The sequence below is a fragment of the Myotis davidii genome, unplaced genomic scaffold, assembly GCF_000327345.1.
Source record: "Myotis davidii unplaced genomic scaffold, ASM32734v1 scaffold299, whole genome shotgun sequence".
Classification (NCBI taxonomy): Eukaryota; Metazoa; Chordata; class Mammalia; order Chiroptera; family Vespertilionidae; genus Myotis; species Myotis davidii.
In genome coordinates, this window is record NW_006293088.1 from 4,312,760 (window position 1) to 4,329,173 (window position 16,414).

Consider the following 16,414-nt stretch of genomic DNA (forward strand, 5'->3'; position numbering starts at 1 on the left):
GCTCCTTGGTCAGAGACATTGTGAACTGTGTTCTCACAGCGCTGCGTTCTTTTCCTTCATTGCAGGTTTGTGTGCGTCTTTGTTTGCCAATCAACAAATATTTATTGAGGGCCTATCCCATGCCAACCATCCAGGCGCTGATCAACTTACTGACTTAACATGTGTCTCTTGACTACAGGCGCCTCAAGAAGAGTTACTGCTTCTTTTTTGCTCACCATGACGAAGTACTTACCTAGCAGAGTGCCTGGCACACGGCAGGTGCTTAACAAACATCAGTTGAATGAAGAATGAAAGGCAGAGACTCAGAAGGAAAGAGAGAAGGGACCACTTTGTATGTAAAGGAACCGGGGCTTTTCACTGCCCAGAACTCGCCTCCTGATCCCCCAGCGTCTGCTGAGTTCTGAAAGGCACCACATGCATGCACAGCTGTAGGCACAGCAGCTGTCATGCAAAGGAGCTGAGGCCCAGGACTGCGCAGAATTCAGCCCTTTGTTTCTCTGCCTCCCTCATGACTGGAGTGAAGTTAGGACCACTGTCAATCTACCTGTCAGTTGCGTATCTTCAACATCTGGCTTTCAGAAATACTAAGTTAACATTGCTACTGAGTGAGCTTTACGTTGATTTACTCACTGACATCACTACCTGAAAAGATATTAAAATGTCTAAGGCCTATATAAAACCGGGTTCATAAAAAAGTTCTCATTTCAGGTCTTTGCAAACTATAAATTAGCCTTCACAGAGTATTTAATTGAAAAACAAAAAAAAAGCTTGACTCATTATTTAAACTCTCCAAACTTTAGGTCATAAAGTTCAAACAGGACTCATTACCAGTAAGCTGTTCAAAACAGACTAAGTTCTAAGAATGAGCCTCACCCAAGTATTTTAATTAAAACCTAAGATTCAGTTTGGTTATATGCTTACTACCCTGAGTAGTTATAAAAATAATAGGATAAAAAGAAATATGAACTATGTAACTCAACATAAAAAAAACAGCAATTTAGGCAGGTATGAATTCAAAGATGTGTAAGTTCATGTAATAAAACAAAAAGTTTACTTTCCGTTTTCCCCTCCTAAATCTAACTAAATAGATTTTTAAAATTAAGGGATAAATTAAGAAGGAAAGCAAACAGTAATAAAATGTTCTAAATATGCATGCCAAAGTATGCCAAACAGAACAGCCCTAGAGTGATGATTCCATTAAGCTACGAATATGTTTAAATACATCAGTTAGTTAGGCTTAGTAGCAGAGTAAACACTTTCCCTTCCCCCCAAACTCTAGTCCTTGCAAATCACAACTTACCTGGAGAGGCTGGTGACATTAGTTAAAAATAAAATGAACACTAAATAAAGGAACAAGGTGAATTATGTGAACACTTTGCAAACAATTATGCACTAAGCCTAATGTAAACAAAATCTCAATACCCAGTTAAAACTGCAAAAACAAAAACACCTGGGAATTTCCTAGAGCCTGATCATCTAATTCAGGATCAAATTATTTAATGACCTAAAACATTAGCAAAATCATATTCAACAAATACAGAAGATGTATTTAGTAAAAGGCCCACAAACTGTCCCCTGGATGAGTTATTCTCATGATAGTGTGAAATACAAAGAACGTGTAATGGAAAAATCAAAAAGGATTTCTTGCCTACACTTTTAAGTATCATTTTTACATTTTTCCTAAATCAAGTTTATGTTGTGATTTTACAGTATTGTTTCCACAATTTACTTTACAATGTAGTGAGTAAAGGACAGATTCCTAAGTTCAGATGACTATAAAAATTTACTTAAGACCAAAGCGAGCAAAAACAAAAGAGTTTTATATTAGTAAGAAACTGCCATATTGTGCCTTGGCATATATTCAAACTAGGCTCTATGGAAGATTCACAAATTCACATAAAAAATATTTTTTTAAATCTCAACGTGTCAAAATGCCAGCTAGAAATACGATATATGCAACCAAACTATTTTCCTACCGGAAATTATCCCCTCCCTTTTGTAAGCGTGACTACGCTTTACCTTGGCTTGAAAACATCATAAAACAAAACTACTGGAGTTGAGTCAAAAGTGACAAAACACCGCACTCTCAACTTCCATTCTGCTAATGGTCTGATTTCGGGAAGATCTGCGGTGCTGAGACCTCAGCCCACCCCGAAGAGTTGCAATCTTGCACCGCGCCGCGTGGGGTGGGGAGGGGTGGGGTGGGGAAGAGTGGCAGGGCCCATCCCAAGCGGAGAGCAAAGGGAGGCCCGCGGGAGGAGGGGGGTGCCGAGCGGCCTGGAGTGACAGGGCCCAGCCCCTCGCGGGGCAGACTCAGCCCGGCCGCAGCGCGACCGGCCCTTACTGCAGCCCCGGGTGGACACGCGGCCAAGGAATGTCACTGTGGAAACACACTTTATGACGCGTTCTCTGGCAAATACCACAAAAAGCTAAGAATATACCGGGAGTGCACGGCTGGAAGGCACAGGCTGCAGCTCCCGCCCGTAAATCCGGCTCTCCTGACGTCCGAGGGGGCAGTGACAACGAGCTTGCGGGCAGCGCTGGGGTCCCTGCACTTTTCCACGCCCCGATCCCAGCCCCAAGTTAGAAAAGAGCCCACGCAGCGTCCGGCGCCGTGATTCAGCAGCGGCCCGGGGGGGCCGGATCATGGGCAGGCGGTCAGTCCGGAAAAGGTCACCGAGAGCTGCGGGCGCCGCCCCGGCCTGGATCCTGCCGGCCCGGAGCGGCGAGGGAGCGGCGGCGGCGGGCTCCTACCTTTCCTGCTTTTCGGGGAACTCCGCTTGCTCCGGGCGCTGGCTCGCTCTTCCTCAATCGCAGCTGCTATCTCGGGGTTGTCTTCCCCATTGTACCAGACCAGGAGCTCCTCGCCCGGCGCGATTGGCTGCGGGGAGAGAAGAGACAGGCGCCGAGCCAATCAGAGCGGCGGTTGTTGGTGGGGCGGGGGCAGGGAGGGGCCGCGAGCCAGAGGCCAGCCGGGCAGGAAGGGCTCTTAACCCCGCTGCGGCGGCGGGCGGCGGCTGCGGGAAGGAACCCTCTGCTGGAGGGAGGACCTCACTTCCCGCCCGCTTCCTCTCCATGGTCCATAAGGCCATCTATGGATCTAGTAGACTGACTGCTTTCAACTCAAAACTGCCATATGCTGCGAATCTTACTGTTCAACGCCTTACGGAAGGGAAAAAAAGAAAAGCCCGGAACCATTTTGCTCATGAAACTTAGCTGATGAGCAATTTCAAGCACAATTAGAAAGAACCAGGAGGTTTGGAAAGAGAAGTGCTGAAATCTAATTACCAGTGCACGGTTCAGATTCCAAGAGCAAGTTAAGCCTGATAAGGAAGAACTACATGCCACTGCACATTTTTAAGTCGCCGCTAATTACATCACGGAAAAGCTAAAAGGACAGGGTATATCTGTGCACTGCCACCACCTATTTATTATTTTGTTTCATTCTCTGCAAAACTCACTGTTTATATAGTTCAAATTCTCTACTCAGGTCCATAGAAAATTCACCGTCTCACCCTCTGTACCACACATCGAATTTACGTGACAAATTTACAAGGAAATACCTAAAAATACCTCCCATGTATTATGCTCCTAAAACATTAATTCTTAACTTTCATGTCAGTGGTGAGGACATATACCACCAACATACTGAATACACCTAGAACAAGACCCTGAAGAACAAATACACTGAGTGTAAAGATTACTCTCCTAAACAGGATTTAGGGAAATGTCTGACTGGTTTCTCTCACAATGGCTCATCTGTTCAAATACTTCCGAGAGGGTCAACACAAGTAACATTCTACCTAAAACCCTATGAATAAAATAAGAATCAATGAGTCCATACTGATCTAAATGAATGAATGAACAAATAAATAAGAAGGAAAACTTCATTAAAGCAGATCCCAGCTAATCACTAAAAGAGAAATAAAGGAGGCAGGTAGAAGAGGGAAAATGAGGGATAAATAGTGCTGAAAGGAGACGGCTTTGGATGGTGAACAAACAATACAATATATAGATGACATATTATACACTTTAAACCTATATAATTTTATTAACCAATATAACCCCAACAAATTCAATTAAAAATAAATGGAATTAGAAAATCACCACTTGGTAATCATCACAGTAATAATTGATTCAGGCAAGAATTATCGATGGAACTTATAGGCAGAAATTTGAAGAATAACAGAATATTTGCGAAGTTTCAAAATATCTCCCCCTAAAACATTTACTAGTTCCAAAGTTAAAAACTATCTTTATAATGATATTAGACATATGTGCCTCCTGATAATATGCACAGAAAAGAACACAGCATCACTTGTGGAGATTTCTGCCCAACATGAATAAATGTAATTTAATCACAATAAAACACAAGAGAAGCCCAAACTGTGGGACATTCTACAAAATAACTGACCAGCTCTCTCAAAACTGAAAGGCCATAAAAGCAAACTAAAGAGACTAATAAAAAGACATTATAACTGAATGCAACTGGGTTTTCTTTTCCTATAAAAACATGATTGGAACAATTGACAAAATATGAATAAGGTATATAGATTAGCCAATAAACTATACACCTTATCAGCATCCTGCTTTAGATCACTGCACTATAGGTTATGGAAGATGCCCTTGTTTGTAAACAAGATGTGTTTAGAAACAACATAGTTCCTAAGTTCAACATACCTTCTAGATAATGCCCTTTAAATTAAATATTATTTTGTTTCATTCTCTGCAAAACTCAGTTTATGTAGTTCAAATATTAAAACATTCTAAAGTCTTTAAAATAAGCCACCATTTCCTTTGCTTCCCCACAGATGGTTAAAACCTGCCATTTTCTTATCTTTAAGCCAATGTACTATCATTTACCTTCTTGAGTCTGTTAAACCTAAACAAACAAAACACACATAAAAAAATACTAATCTAACATGTATAAGATTTTAATGAGCTAAAATACATAAGATTTTGAGTTATATATAAGATTTTTTATGAATTAAATAGCCATTAAATACTTTTTAGCACTCTGATGAGATATGTTTCTGTTAAAGGAACAGGCTTTTTTGTTTAAATAAACCATTTATAGTTCCAAATGTACAGTTTGCTTCTCGACTTTTTGTTGTTAAGTCGCATTTATGAAATGGTGGTATCATAAAATATTTGAAATGATTAGAGTTCGTGGAAACATGTAAAGACTTAAGTAAAACCAAAGTAAAGAACATGGAAAGGAGAAAAAAAAATGCATTTCCAATTTATTCCTAATCCAAACAACACAACCAGGACACTGTGTGAAGACACCCTCTAGCCCTGTTCCAGGTTCCTCCCAAACTCCGAGTGTAAGCTTCCGTGGCCAATCCTCTCCAGGCTTCTGAGGGTACCACCTGTATAACCTGTGCTAGCAACTGGATGATGTTAAATATCAGCACAACTGTTCACTTCAAAACACACAATATAAAAACATGCCCCCCTCAAAAAAATAAATAAATACCATACCAGAATCTATTCTTACCTCAATCTAATAAAAAATTTCTAAATGACTAGTGCGTTGATGAATTAAAAGCAACGTGATTTGTTTGAATAACCTTCAAAATTTTGTAGCAACTGAGGTGATTATATTATTGAACTATATACTTCCCAACTTCATATTAAACCAGATACACAAATAACAGACCTTTATGAAGAGGAAAATACCACCTCTCTTTTTAAATCAATCACTGTGTGCCTCTGTACTATTTTTTTGTCTTTACTGCTTAGCACATTTAAGATTTTATGTCAAACTTCATAATAAACGAAAATTTTTCTTCTTAAACACAGGAAATATAAAAGGTGCATATAAAAAATATAAAGTCAAAAGTCCAAACAACCTCTTTTTTTATGTACTGTATGTTGATGTTTAACAAAAAAATGTAACCAGAAAAACAGAAAGAATTTAAACTCCTCCAACTTTTCCTCTGGATTCTAACAGACACCATAATCAAGCATATTCTCTTCTCTAAATACTAGTAAATATAACCATGAAATTTTAACAGACCAAATAAGAAGAGGTAAGGGTTCCAAAAAACATTCTTGACACTAAGTCAAAATAAAAGACTCCAGAATTACAGAACACAAAGCACTTCCATGTTGTCCCTATAATCTAGTCCCCAACCTGACCTTTTAAAAGTCACAGGTCTCAATTCTGGAATGGGTGAACTGAATTGAAGACTAAAACTCATACTTCTTTCTCCTTTCTGACAACTCCGCAGACTCTGCCCACCTCACCAGACTCATTTAACATTCTTTCCCTTGTTCCCACCACAATGGCCTTAAAAACAGTAACAACAAAAAAAAAACTCCAGCATATTCCTACCTGAAGATCTCTGCTTCTCTTGGGACCTCCCTTCCTGGACTGCTCTTCCTGCAGACATCTTTGTGTGGCTGGCTGACCACACATGCCAGTGGGGGGAATTCATTCTGACTTATCTTCCCTGGCTCACCAGAGATAAAGCAGTCCTCTCCCTAGTCTCTATCACATTTTATTGTCTTCTAAACCCTCATCAAGATCTGAAATTATTTTGTTTACTTACTCACTTGCTTCCTCCCCATAAATTGGAAGTTCCATGAGACCAGAGATCTTATTTGTTTGGTTCACTACTATAGAAGAATACCTGGTACCTACTAGACAATAAATATTTGTCAAACGAATGAAGAAAAGAATGGATAGCAGGTGAACAGTTAACTTTTAAAGCTTTAAAATACTTTTTAATTATATTACCAACTAAATCAACATTGGGACTTTCCAGTTATCAGGGTGACAATTGAGAAGGTGAGCCCAGAAGAGCATCACATGTAATTTTTTTACAGAATCTAACTCACAGAAAGCCTAATCTGTAGTCCCAAGGTGTGGAGTAGAAAGGTCTTGTGCATAGCTGAGCAAACATCTAAGGTCAGGATTGGGGGAGGTCTGCAAAGATCAGAATTATGTTACTTCAGAAGAAGATGGACAGAAATAATAGCAGCAGTGCAGCTAGTTAACAACTTTGAGTTCTAGGGTGAGACTAGGTACACATCACAGAACCTTACTCATACCATCCTGCTTAATCTCTGCAACAACTATATATTAATTTTCCTATTAACTCCATTTTTACAGATGAAAAAACTAAGACACAGATGGTTTAATTAACTTCTCAGGGTCACACATCTGGAAGCCAAAATCCACTCACAAGGCAGTCTGCTACAGTCCTCACCCCTAACCATATTATCCCACCTCGCAAAAAATAGCAACCTCCATTTATTTAGCACTTCTTAGACAACAGAGCTCTACCAGTACATAGAAATCACCATGATCACTCTATGAAGTCAATACAATTATTATCTATATCTTACAAATAAGGGAACTTTTCTTGGGTCACACAGCAAGCTGGGATCTAATCCAGGAGTCTAGCTTCAGAATTCACTCCCCCAAATACTCTCTCTCCTGCTTCTCAGTGTTTCTCAGATTTGCTATCAGACAGCAGTCTGATGACCGAACTTCAAAGTGTCCTAACATCTCCCTGGGCTTGCTCTCCCTTGAAACCTCCTTTCTCCTTCCTTGACTGTCTCAGATTCATCCCTTTGCTGGCATTTCATCTCCCCCAGGATTCTGCCTCACTGATTCAACCAGATATACCTTCCCACTTTAAATAAACCTGAGAAACACAATAAATTCTTGAATCAAATTTAAATCTAATTTCAAACTGTATAGTAATACCTACTAGAGAATCATGCTATTACAACACAGCAGATAGAAAATGAGAGGGCTATAGAAGTGTTAAATTAGAAAGTACAACAAAAACACCGCTCCTACAGGGACTGGAAGCAAGAATGTGGCTATGCATGAGGCAGAGGACAATCCAATTGTCTAAAAATGACAGGAAAATTAAGCAGCTATGCTCACTAAACTTCCAGAAGCCCTAGTGCTACCAGACAGGCAAAACCCAGCCTGCCACAATACTGACCATGATCCTAAATGCCTGCTCAACTAGTTTTTGATGTCATGGAGATCATTTTTTCATAGATTGTCCCCCTAATCCATGACACTTTTAATAGAAGTCAGTGAATAAAGAGAAATTTGCCTTACAACAATTTCAGCAAACATATCTATTCCAAAAAGCAACAATCATCTGTCTTTAGAGCCTCAAGACTCCGCCTTCGAGATCTTGTCCATGCAGGACCGGTGCAGATTTGCATTCAGAGAGAAGTGACAAGAGACAGACAGGGCCTGCTGCTTGCAGAAATGCAGCCACACTCAGTGCTTCCTAATACTAACTTCCCTGATGTATCAGTGACCTGTGACCTCACCTCAAACCCTACAAAATTACTTTCTTCTTCTTTTCATCTCAGCAATGAATGTCTCCAAATAAAAATTTCACAAAGGAAGACACATGTTCTACTTAATCCCAATTCTGAATAAAATTTAGGAAAAACCTAATCCAAGGCTACATTACACTGAAGACCACGATTGTTCAGTTAGCACAGAACTATCAGAGCTATTGGTGGTTTCCTACATTGTATAAAACAGCCTGTCAGACAGTTCCTAATGCATCTGTATCTTAGGAGGAGGGAAGTAGCGGCCACACGCTTAGCTCCTCAGTATCTATAAAGATGCAGCAAGTAATTACTTGACACAATCTTCACGCTTCAGTGCTCTTATGCACACGAAGCAGTGGCAATTGGATATTTAAAAACACAGACCTTCAATGTGTTGATGAACCACTTTCAAATATAATCCTTTCAAAGTCTGCAAAGTTGTTATTGTCAGTCACAAATAAAGATGGTATTTGCAAAAATGCATGCAGAGTAACAGAGACTAATTCTAACACTCTTACCTTTAAAGTCTTATAGTAAATAGCCCTGTTGATTTCCAGTGGAAATAAATTTTGCTCTTCTCCTGAACAAGCCCAATTCACATATCGCAGCCAGTTCCCCTTCTCTGGATCGGTGGCATCAATGCACATCCATCCCAAATTTGGATAGTATACCTTGGGAGAAGAAAGAAAATACCTTTGTTAAAATGACAGTGTTGGGGTCCAACACCAGCAGGTCCAGGGGTTCCCAAGGTGTGGACGGAGTCGGCAAAGAAGAAATGACACGGAGACAGCGTTCAGTTGATCAGCAGCCTAGCCAGGTTCTCTAGTCAGGTTCTCCAGCCAGGTTCTCTCTTCATTCTCCTGTTACATCTGTATTTATACCATTTGATTTTAGTCCTATCCATTCTATTCCAAAGGTTAGGGCATTTGTTATCTCCATTCCAAGGTCACTACTCTATTGTTCTGTTAAACTACAAGGAAGTAACTGAAGGAGATTATCCAAAGTAAAGATTATGTAGCTTAAGTGTGATTGTTCCTAGTTAAAGTGATTAACTACCCGCCTGGCACTTAGCTAAGGGGTTTTACTGATTTATTCCCTTCCTTAGTCCTGTTAATCCCTAACTCCAGGGAAAAATCCCCACCTGGGGAAACAACCTTTCTTGGAGAGGTGATCTTGGTTAAAACACATAGCGCTAAGTAGGGGAGCAAACATATTAAGAACAGTATGCCATATATGCCAAATCCCTTGAAACATATGCTGTGCAGATGTTTCTTCCCTGCAGCAACTGTGTCAAGCAGCAAGGGTGGACTGGCTTCCGGCATGACAGTATCTTTAAAATGTTCCTATTTTCAACTTTTTTTTTAATATCAATGCTAAAGGTTTATTTTTTTTAAATATATTTTATTGACTTTTTACAGAGAGGAAGGGAGACAGAGAGCCAGAAACATCGATGAGAGAGAAACATCGATCAGCTGCCCCCCGCACACCCCCCACTGGGGATGTGCCCGCAACCAAGGCACATGCCCTCGACCAGAATCGAACCCGGGACCCCCCAGTCCGCAGGCCAACGCTCTATCCACTGAGCCAAACTGGCCCCGGCTATTTTCAACTTTTAAAACAATTCTTTTTCATTATATGCAAACTAGTGGCCGGGTGCATGGATTCGTGCACACCGAAAGGAAAATAATTAGAATAGTCATTGCAAATGCTGGCATTCTGTCGACAATGCAGGCTTCTTTCAGCTTCAGAGGTATGTTGTGCCAATAGTTGGCCTTCAGACATACTCTGTCCACGATACTGCTTTCTTTCAGCTTCAGAATGTCAACAAAAACATCCAAATTCATGATCCACAATGACAGATCGAAACACATGCATGCAATTGGCACCAGCGAGAGCTTTATATGTATTGTGCATGTGCGAGTCAACGTTTATTTTTAAATTGCCAGTGTGCGTCATATGTACTGGCCGGTCAGTCGGTTGGGCAGTTGGACAGTCGGTCACTTAGCCTTTTATATATAGAGATACTATATAAAATCATTTCAAAGAAACAAAATAAGCAACAGATGAAAGAAAAAATAAAAGATGAAAATTGTTATCCAAAATTGTGTAATCCATCTGACTCGGTGGTGAGGGTCAACCTATGCACCAGGAGGTCACTGGTTCAATCCTGGTCAGGGCACATGCCCAAGTTGTGGGTTCGGGCCTCAACAAGGGGTGTGCAGGTGGCAGCTGAATGACGTTGATGCTCTCTCATCGATGTTTCTCTCTCTCTCCCTTTAAATATAAATGTACTAATATATGTGTATCTCTCTCTCTCTCTCTCTCTCTCTCTCTCTCTATATATATATATATATATGTATGTATGTATACACACACACACACATACATATATCCATAAAAACATATATTTTATAAAAAATGTGTAATCCGCATTAGTTATTTTTCTATCTGAGCTTGAGTAATTTTTTTCTCCTAAACTTGAAGAGCTATGGTAAATATGCTAAATGATCTCCAAATGCTTTGCAAATATGAACACAAAGATAAGTGACAGCTCTATTCCCTGAAGACAGAGTTGGAAGAATAAGCTGACAGCACCCTAACCCCTGCTTCCTGGGTTGCTGTGCACATCGCCCAGTCCTGCAGGCGCCACAGCTCAGCAGGTCTCTTCACTGCAGGGCTGACAGGAAGTTAGTGAGTAAACAAGTTGCATTAACGTCCAAGTAGGTGATAGGGTATGATGCTTTTGCAAACTCAGCTCACCTTTAAACACTTCCCTATGCAGGGTACCTGTCAGGCCTGAGGTACTATGGAACGTAACGGAAAATATCAGTATCCTTCAAAAAAAAAGACCAAAAGCCCAACCATATTTCAAGAGTCAAATCTAATCTACACTTGCAAGCAGCTTTCCCTGATCACCTGATCTCAGCCAATTCCTTCTCCAGCACTTAACATTCCTTCCTTTTAAAGAAAATCTATTTAGCAACTATCTTAAACTTTGCATATACATATATACATGTTTTAGTTCCCCAAAACTAGACTATAAAACATTTGATTAGGCAGCGAAATAAAATTACAGCGAAATAAAATCAACTGGTAACAGACCTGTCAGAAGCAAAGCAAATGGAATAAGTCTTCTACTTTCCCTTTAGGAAGGAAGAACCTCGATGCTTCCATTACACACACAGCCGAGGCTCCTGCCACTCACTTCTTTTCTTTCCCACCCACACTAACTCTTTACTGCAGCCACCCTTCTGAATCAAAAAGCTCCCCCTCCACTCTTGCTCGTTGGGCAAGCCTGTGTCTAGGCAGCCGTGGGCAAACTACAGCCCGCAGGCCGGATCCGGCCCATTTGAAATGAATAAAACTATTGAAAAAAAAGACCATACCCTTTTATGTAATGATGTTTACTTTGAATTTATATTAGTTCACACAAACACTCCATCCATGCTTTTGTTCCGGCCCTCTGGTCCAGTTTAAGAACCCATTGTGGCCCTCGAGTCAAAAAGTTTGCCCACCTCTGGGCTAGAGCCTTACTGCCAGGGTATGCCCCTCTTACTGGACACTAACCATACAGGGATAACGCTACATACTTTCCATATTATCTCATTTAACCCTAGGCCGCAGATTCATGTTGTTGTTTTTTTAACACATCAATGCTGAGGGTCAAAAGTTAAATAATTTTCCCAAAGTCGCTCAATTAATTAGTAGTAAATATGGGTTGAACCCCAGATCTGCTTGATCTCTACTTACCCATCCCTCCTCTGACCATCCTAGCTAAAACTGCAAAGCCATCTCTCCCTATCTGCAGCCCATCCCCCCCAATTCACTTTTCTTCAAAGCAATTATGCTCTTTTAAAGTATGAGATCATCTATGTACTTATTTTACTTAGTGACTGTCTCCCTACAGCAGAGTATCAACTCCAGGAGGAAAAGACATTTTAGCCTTTTCACTCCCCGTAGTACCTACACTACCTTGACCAGGACTTGATAAAGAGTAGGCTCTCAATAAATGACTATGGGATGAATGAAAGAATACCATTATACACAATGTATTACTGCCATCATTTAATAAGCACCTACTATGAGACAGGAACCATGCTGGAAGGGGCTTTGCAGTTAGTTTATTAAATCACCATAAGTGCCAAGGAAAATATTTTCACTATCCTGTAAGCACCCCCAGTGAGTTTATTCAAAAAATGGCCGTTTACTAAAACAACTATTTGCACCATTCTAGAGAGGTTGCCCCTGTCATATCAGACTCCTTTTCAAAACTCACTGTCACACTCACCCTCAGGACACACATACACACTCCTCTCCCTTTAAAATAAAGAGAAAGAGTAGCCCCCAAGTGATATATTATGGAGAGCATCCTGGTACAAAAATTAAACCTTACACACCAAAATAATATAAGTTGCTTTACTTTAAAATGTTTAAGAGATATTTTTGTCACGTTTGTCAGCATGATAAGGAAAATGGAGTAGTTGGTCTTTAACACTGTCAGTCTGTATTAGTTATTTTTTACTTACTTGGGATTAAAGCAGCGGTTCTCAACCTGTGGCCGAACGACCCTTTCACAGGGGTCGCCTAAGACCATACTGCATATCAGATATTTACATTACGATTCATAATAGTAGCAACATTACAGTTATGAAGTAGCAATGAAAATAATTTTATGGTTGGGGGTCACAACATGAGGAACTGTATTTAAAGGGCCAGAAGATTGAGAACCACTGTATTAAAGTCTTTTGATATATCACAATGGATAGACAAATCCCACTCACTCTCAACCCACATACTGACATGGCTACAGACATCAACGAGACACAGATGAGACCGGAAAACCCCACCGAGTTACAGCCGGCAGCTGGAGGGGGCATCAAGAGTCTACCCATCCATCTGGGCTAACAACACAGGCTGTGCCAACTTCCTGGCTCCCAGGTCAATACTGACCTTTGCAAACAGCAAGGAATGCCACTTGAATAAATTCTTTATGTATGGTTCCTTCTGGTTCAAAATGGACTAAGGCATCTGCCAAGTCATACTTAAACTAAAATGCTTATGTTGACAGAACTTCCTTTTTTAAAATGTGCAAACAAGTAACTCACAAAGAAATACACATGGCCAAAACCTTGTGAAGATAAAAATTAAACTTACCTAATAATAAAAAAATAACTTCAAATTAAAATATTTTCACCTATCAAACTGGTAACAATTGTTTCTTAAGGGAAAAAAAACAAGATTAGAAAGTAAACATTTGCTGCAAATATAAATAGAACAACATTGATGGTTTTTTCCTCTCTCAAATAAATAAATAAATAAATAAGCACTGCCCTAGCCGGTTTGGCTCAGTGGATAGAGCGTTGGCCTGCGGACTCAAAGGTCCCGGGTTCGATTCCAGTCAAGGGCATGTACCTTGGTTGTGGGCACATCCCTAATGGGGGATGGTGTGCAGGAAGCAGCTGATCGGTATTTCTCTCTCATCGATGTTTCTAACTCTCTATCCCTCTCTCTTCCTCTCTGTAAAAAATCAATAAAATATATTTTTAAAAGAATAAATAAAAATAAATAAGCACTGATTTTTTTTTCATCTTCTGTAAACTGACTTATAAGTCATTTTTCTATTGAAAATGTTTTTAAAGGGCATTTATCCACAACTACTTAAAATATGGGTACGTTTATATTGTTTTCTTACTTTTGCACCTGTACACAATAAGGTGCTTTCATTTTGCACTCTAAGAGTTGTTTATTTACTTTGTTTGGCATTACCCAATTACAGTTTTGAAAAAAAAAAAGCAAATATTCGCCAAATAATGCTGATCAAAGAATAAATTAGTGTCACTTTTTTAGATGGAATTTAGTAGTACTTGAGAACACACACACTGAAATGTACATGCACTTTGACCAGTATATACATTTAAAGGAATTAGTCTCATGAGACATTGGGTCAATCATACCAGGATGTTATGTACTCAGATGTGCATAGCAGTGTGGTTTACTGTAGACTTGTTTCAAATTCACTCCTGGATGGAAATCTCTATGGATTCGGACAGTATGATAATACATGCACATAGCAGAATACTAAGTAAATGTTAAAAAGTACTATTGCATAAATGATTAATTATGTGGAAACTTTTACTTTCTGTAACATATTTCTGTATTCTTTAAGTATTTTTTCCAATAAGCACACATTGTTTCTGTAATTAGAAGAAAATAAAGATAACCAGAAGTTGTGGAAATATATTATTGGTATAAAAGATAGTCACAATATATTCATGATTAAATAAAGCCATTTACAGAAAGTATGGCTTATATAATACCATTTTTGTTTTAGACATATGACTATATGAAGAAAAAAATAATCTGAAACTATGTAAGTATAAATGTTAATAAATTATGGTTTTCTCTGAGAAGTAGAGTTGCCATATTTTTTTTTCTGCTGCTTATCTAAATTTTCTACCTTTTCTCCACTGATTTAGTATAACTCTTAAGCAAACAAAGGAAGTGGGTGGGGAGAGCATGTTAGTCTTTTGAATGAAAACTTAAGTTTGAATGAAGGCTGCCAAGGTCTGCTCAATGCTAAGCTAAAATATTCCTCTTCCTACTCCTCCCAACATCATCACACATACACATTTAAAAACAATAATGTAGCTTTCTCATTTGTCTTGAGACTCAACCTTATAAGTAAGAACTGCAATAAAAAATGTGTTTATATACAATCCTATCTCGGTCAAACTTTGCTTTCCAAACAATTACTTTCAGTAGCGGGCACACAGAACCTAATCACTAAAATGGGACAGAATTTTTAAAATGTAAACTACACATTACTAGACTGCACAAGGGCCATAACACCTTCTAGGATAGTGGAAAGAAAGCAGAGAACCAACTACCATCCCTTCTCAAAGACAATGCCAAGGCAGATGAAACTCCCACCCTAGCTCAAACTCAACAAATGATATGTAGCAAGTCTATTTCCACATTTTTTATGACAAATTCAAAATTTAGTACACACTCCAACTTGTAACATTTTATGTTACAAATAAAAAAATCTTATTCAATTAATGCAAAGTACCATAAACTGCCTAGGAGGTCCTTACCTACTCTCAATTTGCAATAACCACCCCAGGAGTTAACACAGGGCAATTATGATTCCTCTTCATACCTACAGTCTCCTGCTGAGATAAACCTTTCATTCACTAAAACCGCCCCCCCTTCCCCTCCGGAGTTAGAGTCTACAGATTCCCCGCCCACTATGGCTCTAACACATTAGAGATGGAGATGGGCCTTCTCCTGTCGTCCCAGCTCCATTCCAGTGGCTCTAGTCTGTCATATTGTCTAAGGCTCCTTTTCATCTTTATTTCTCTGGGGATCTAGCTTGTGAATCCAACACTATGATCTACACACCACTTCCCCCTTTCCCTATCTGTTCCTGGAAGAAAGACAATACCTAATTATATTTCCATTTGTTAAACTGTCAAAAGGACTCAAGGGGAGACAGGATGTCTACTTCTCCACTAGCCCAACTTGCACAGCATTTCCCACCAATGCGTTTGCATGAGTAAATGACTCAGAGAGCTTTCAAGTCATTTCCAGGATCCACCCTCCACTCGTTTGTTTCAAAATACTGCGCATACCTTCTGACATTAGAAGAGAAAGAAATTCTAAGCAAAAATGAATATTGATAATTTTTTAAAAAGTAAACTACAAAAAAAGTTTTTATACTGTATATGATAATTCAAGTGTTCATCTTTGATATTCAGCTTCCACTAATATTTATTGAACCAGCACATCTATATCAAGTAATTTCCTATACACCATCTAATTTGTAGCCAAACAATTCCATGAGGAGCTTGTTATCCTCATTTAAAGTGGCAATAAAGAAAAAAAATTTCTTTAAAAAATTACGTAAGTCTCATTATAGATATAATTTCTCTTTCAATTTTAGTTGAAATACAATTATACTTCTCCCCTCCATCCTCCTAACTCAAAATCTGTGACCTGAATGAATAATGCAAACAGAAGCAGTGAAGTATCAGCTTTCATTTATAACAATGCGGGAAAACATTGTTTAAAAGATTAATATTGGGTTTTTAAAAGC

General features: G+C 39.2%; 1 protein-coding gene across 9 annotated transcripts in view; it reads right to left on the reverse strand.

The window, feature by feature from the left end:
• The window catches only part of PRDM2 (PR domain 2), a 97,604-nt gene that overhangs the window by 55,747 nt on the left and 25,443 nt on the right, over positions 1 to 16,414 (reverse strand). For 6 of the 9 annotated variants that reach the window (XM_015565872.1, XM_015565870.1, XM_015565867.1 and 3 more), the window contains 2 exons: positions 8,838 to 8,990; positions 2,755 to 2,881 (listed from right to left, as the gene is read on the reverse strand). In XM_015565872.1, coding sequence (XP_015421358.1) covers positions 2,755 to 2,881; positions 8,838 to 8,990 — 280 coding nt within the window. Of the gene's footprint in view, positions 1 to 2,441; positions 2,882 to 8,837; positions 8,991 to 16,414 lie in introns of those variants that run through there. The other 3 variants (XM_006766704.2, XM_006766703.2, XM_006766705.2) reach the window with 3 other exon arrangements.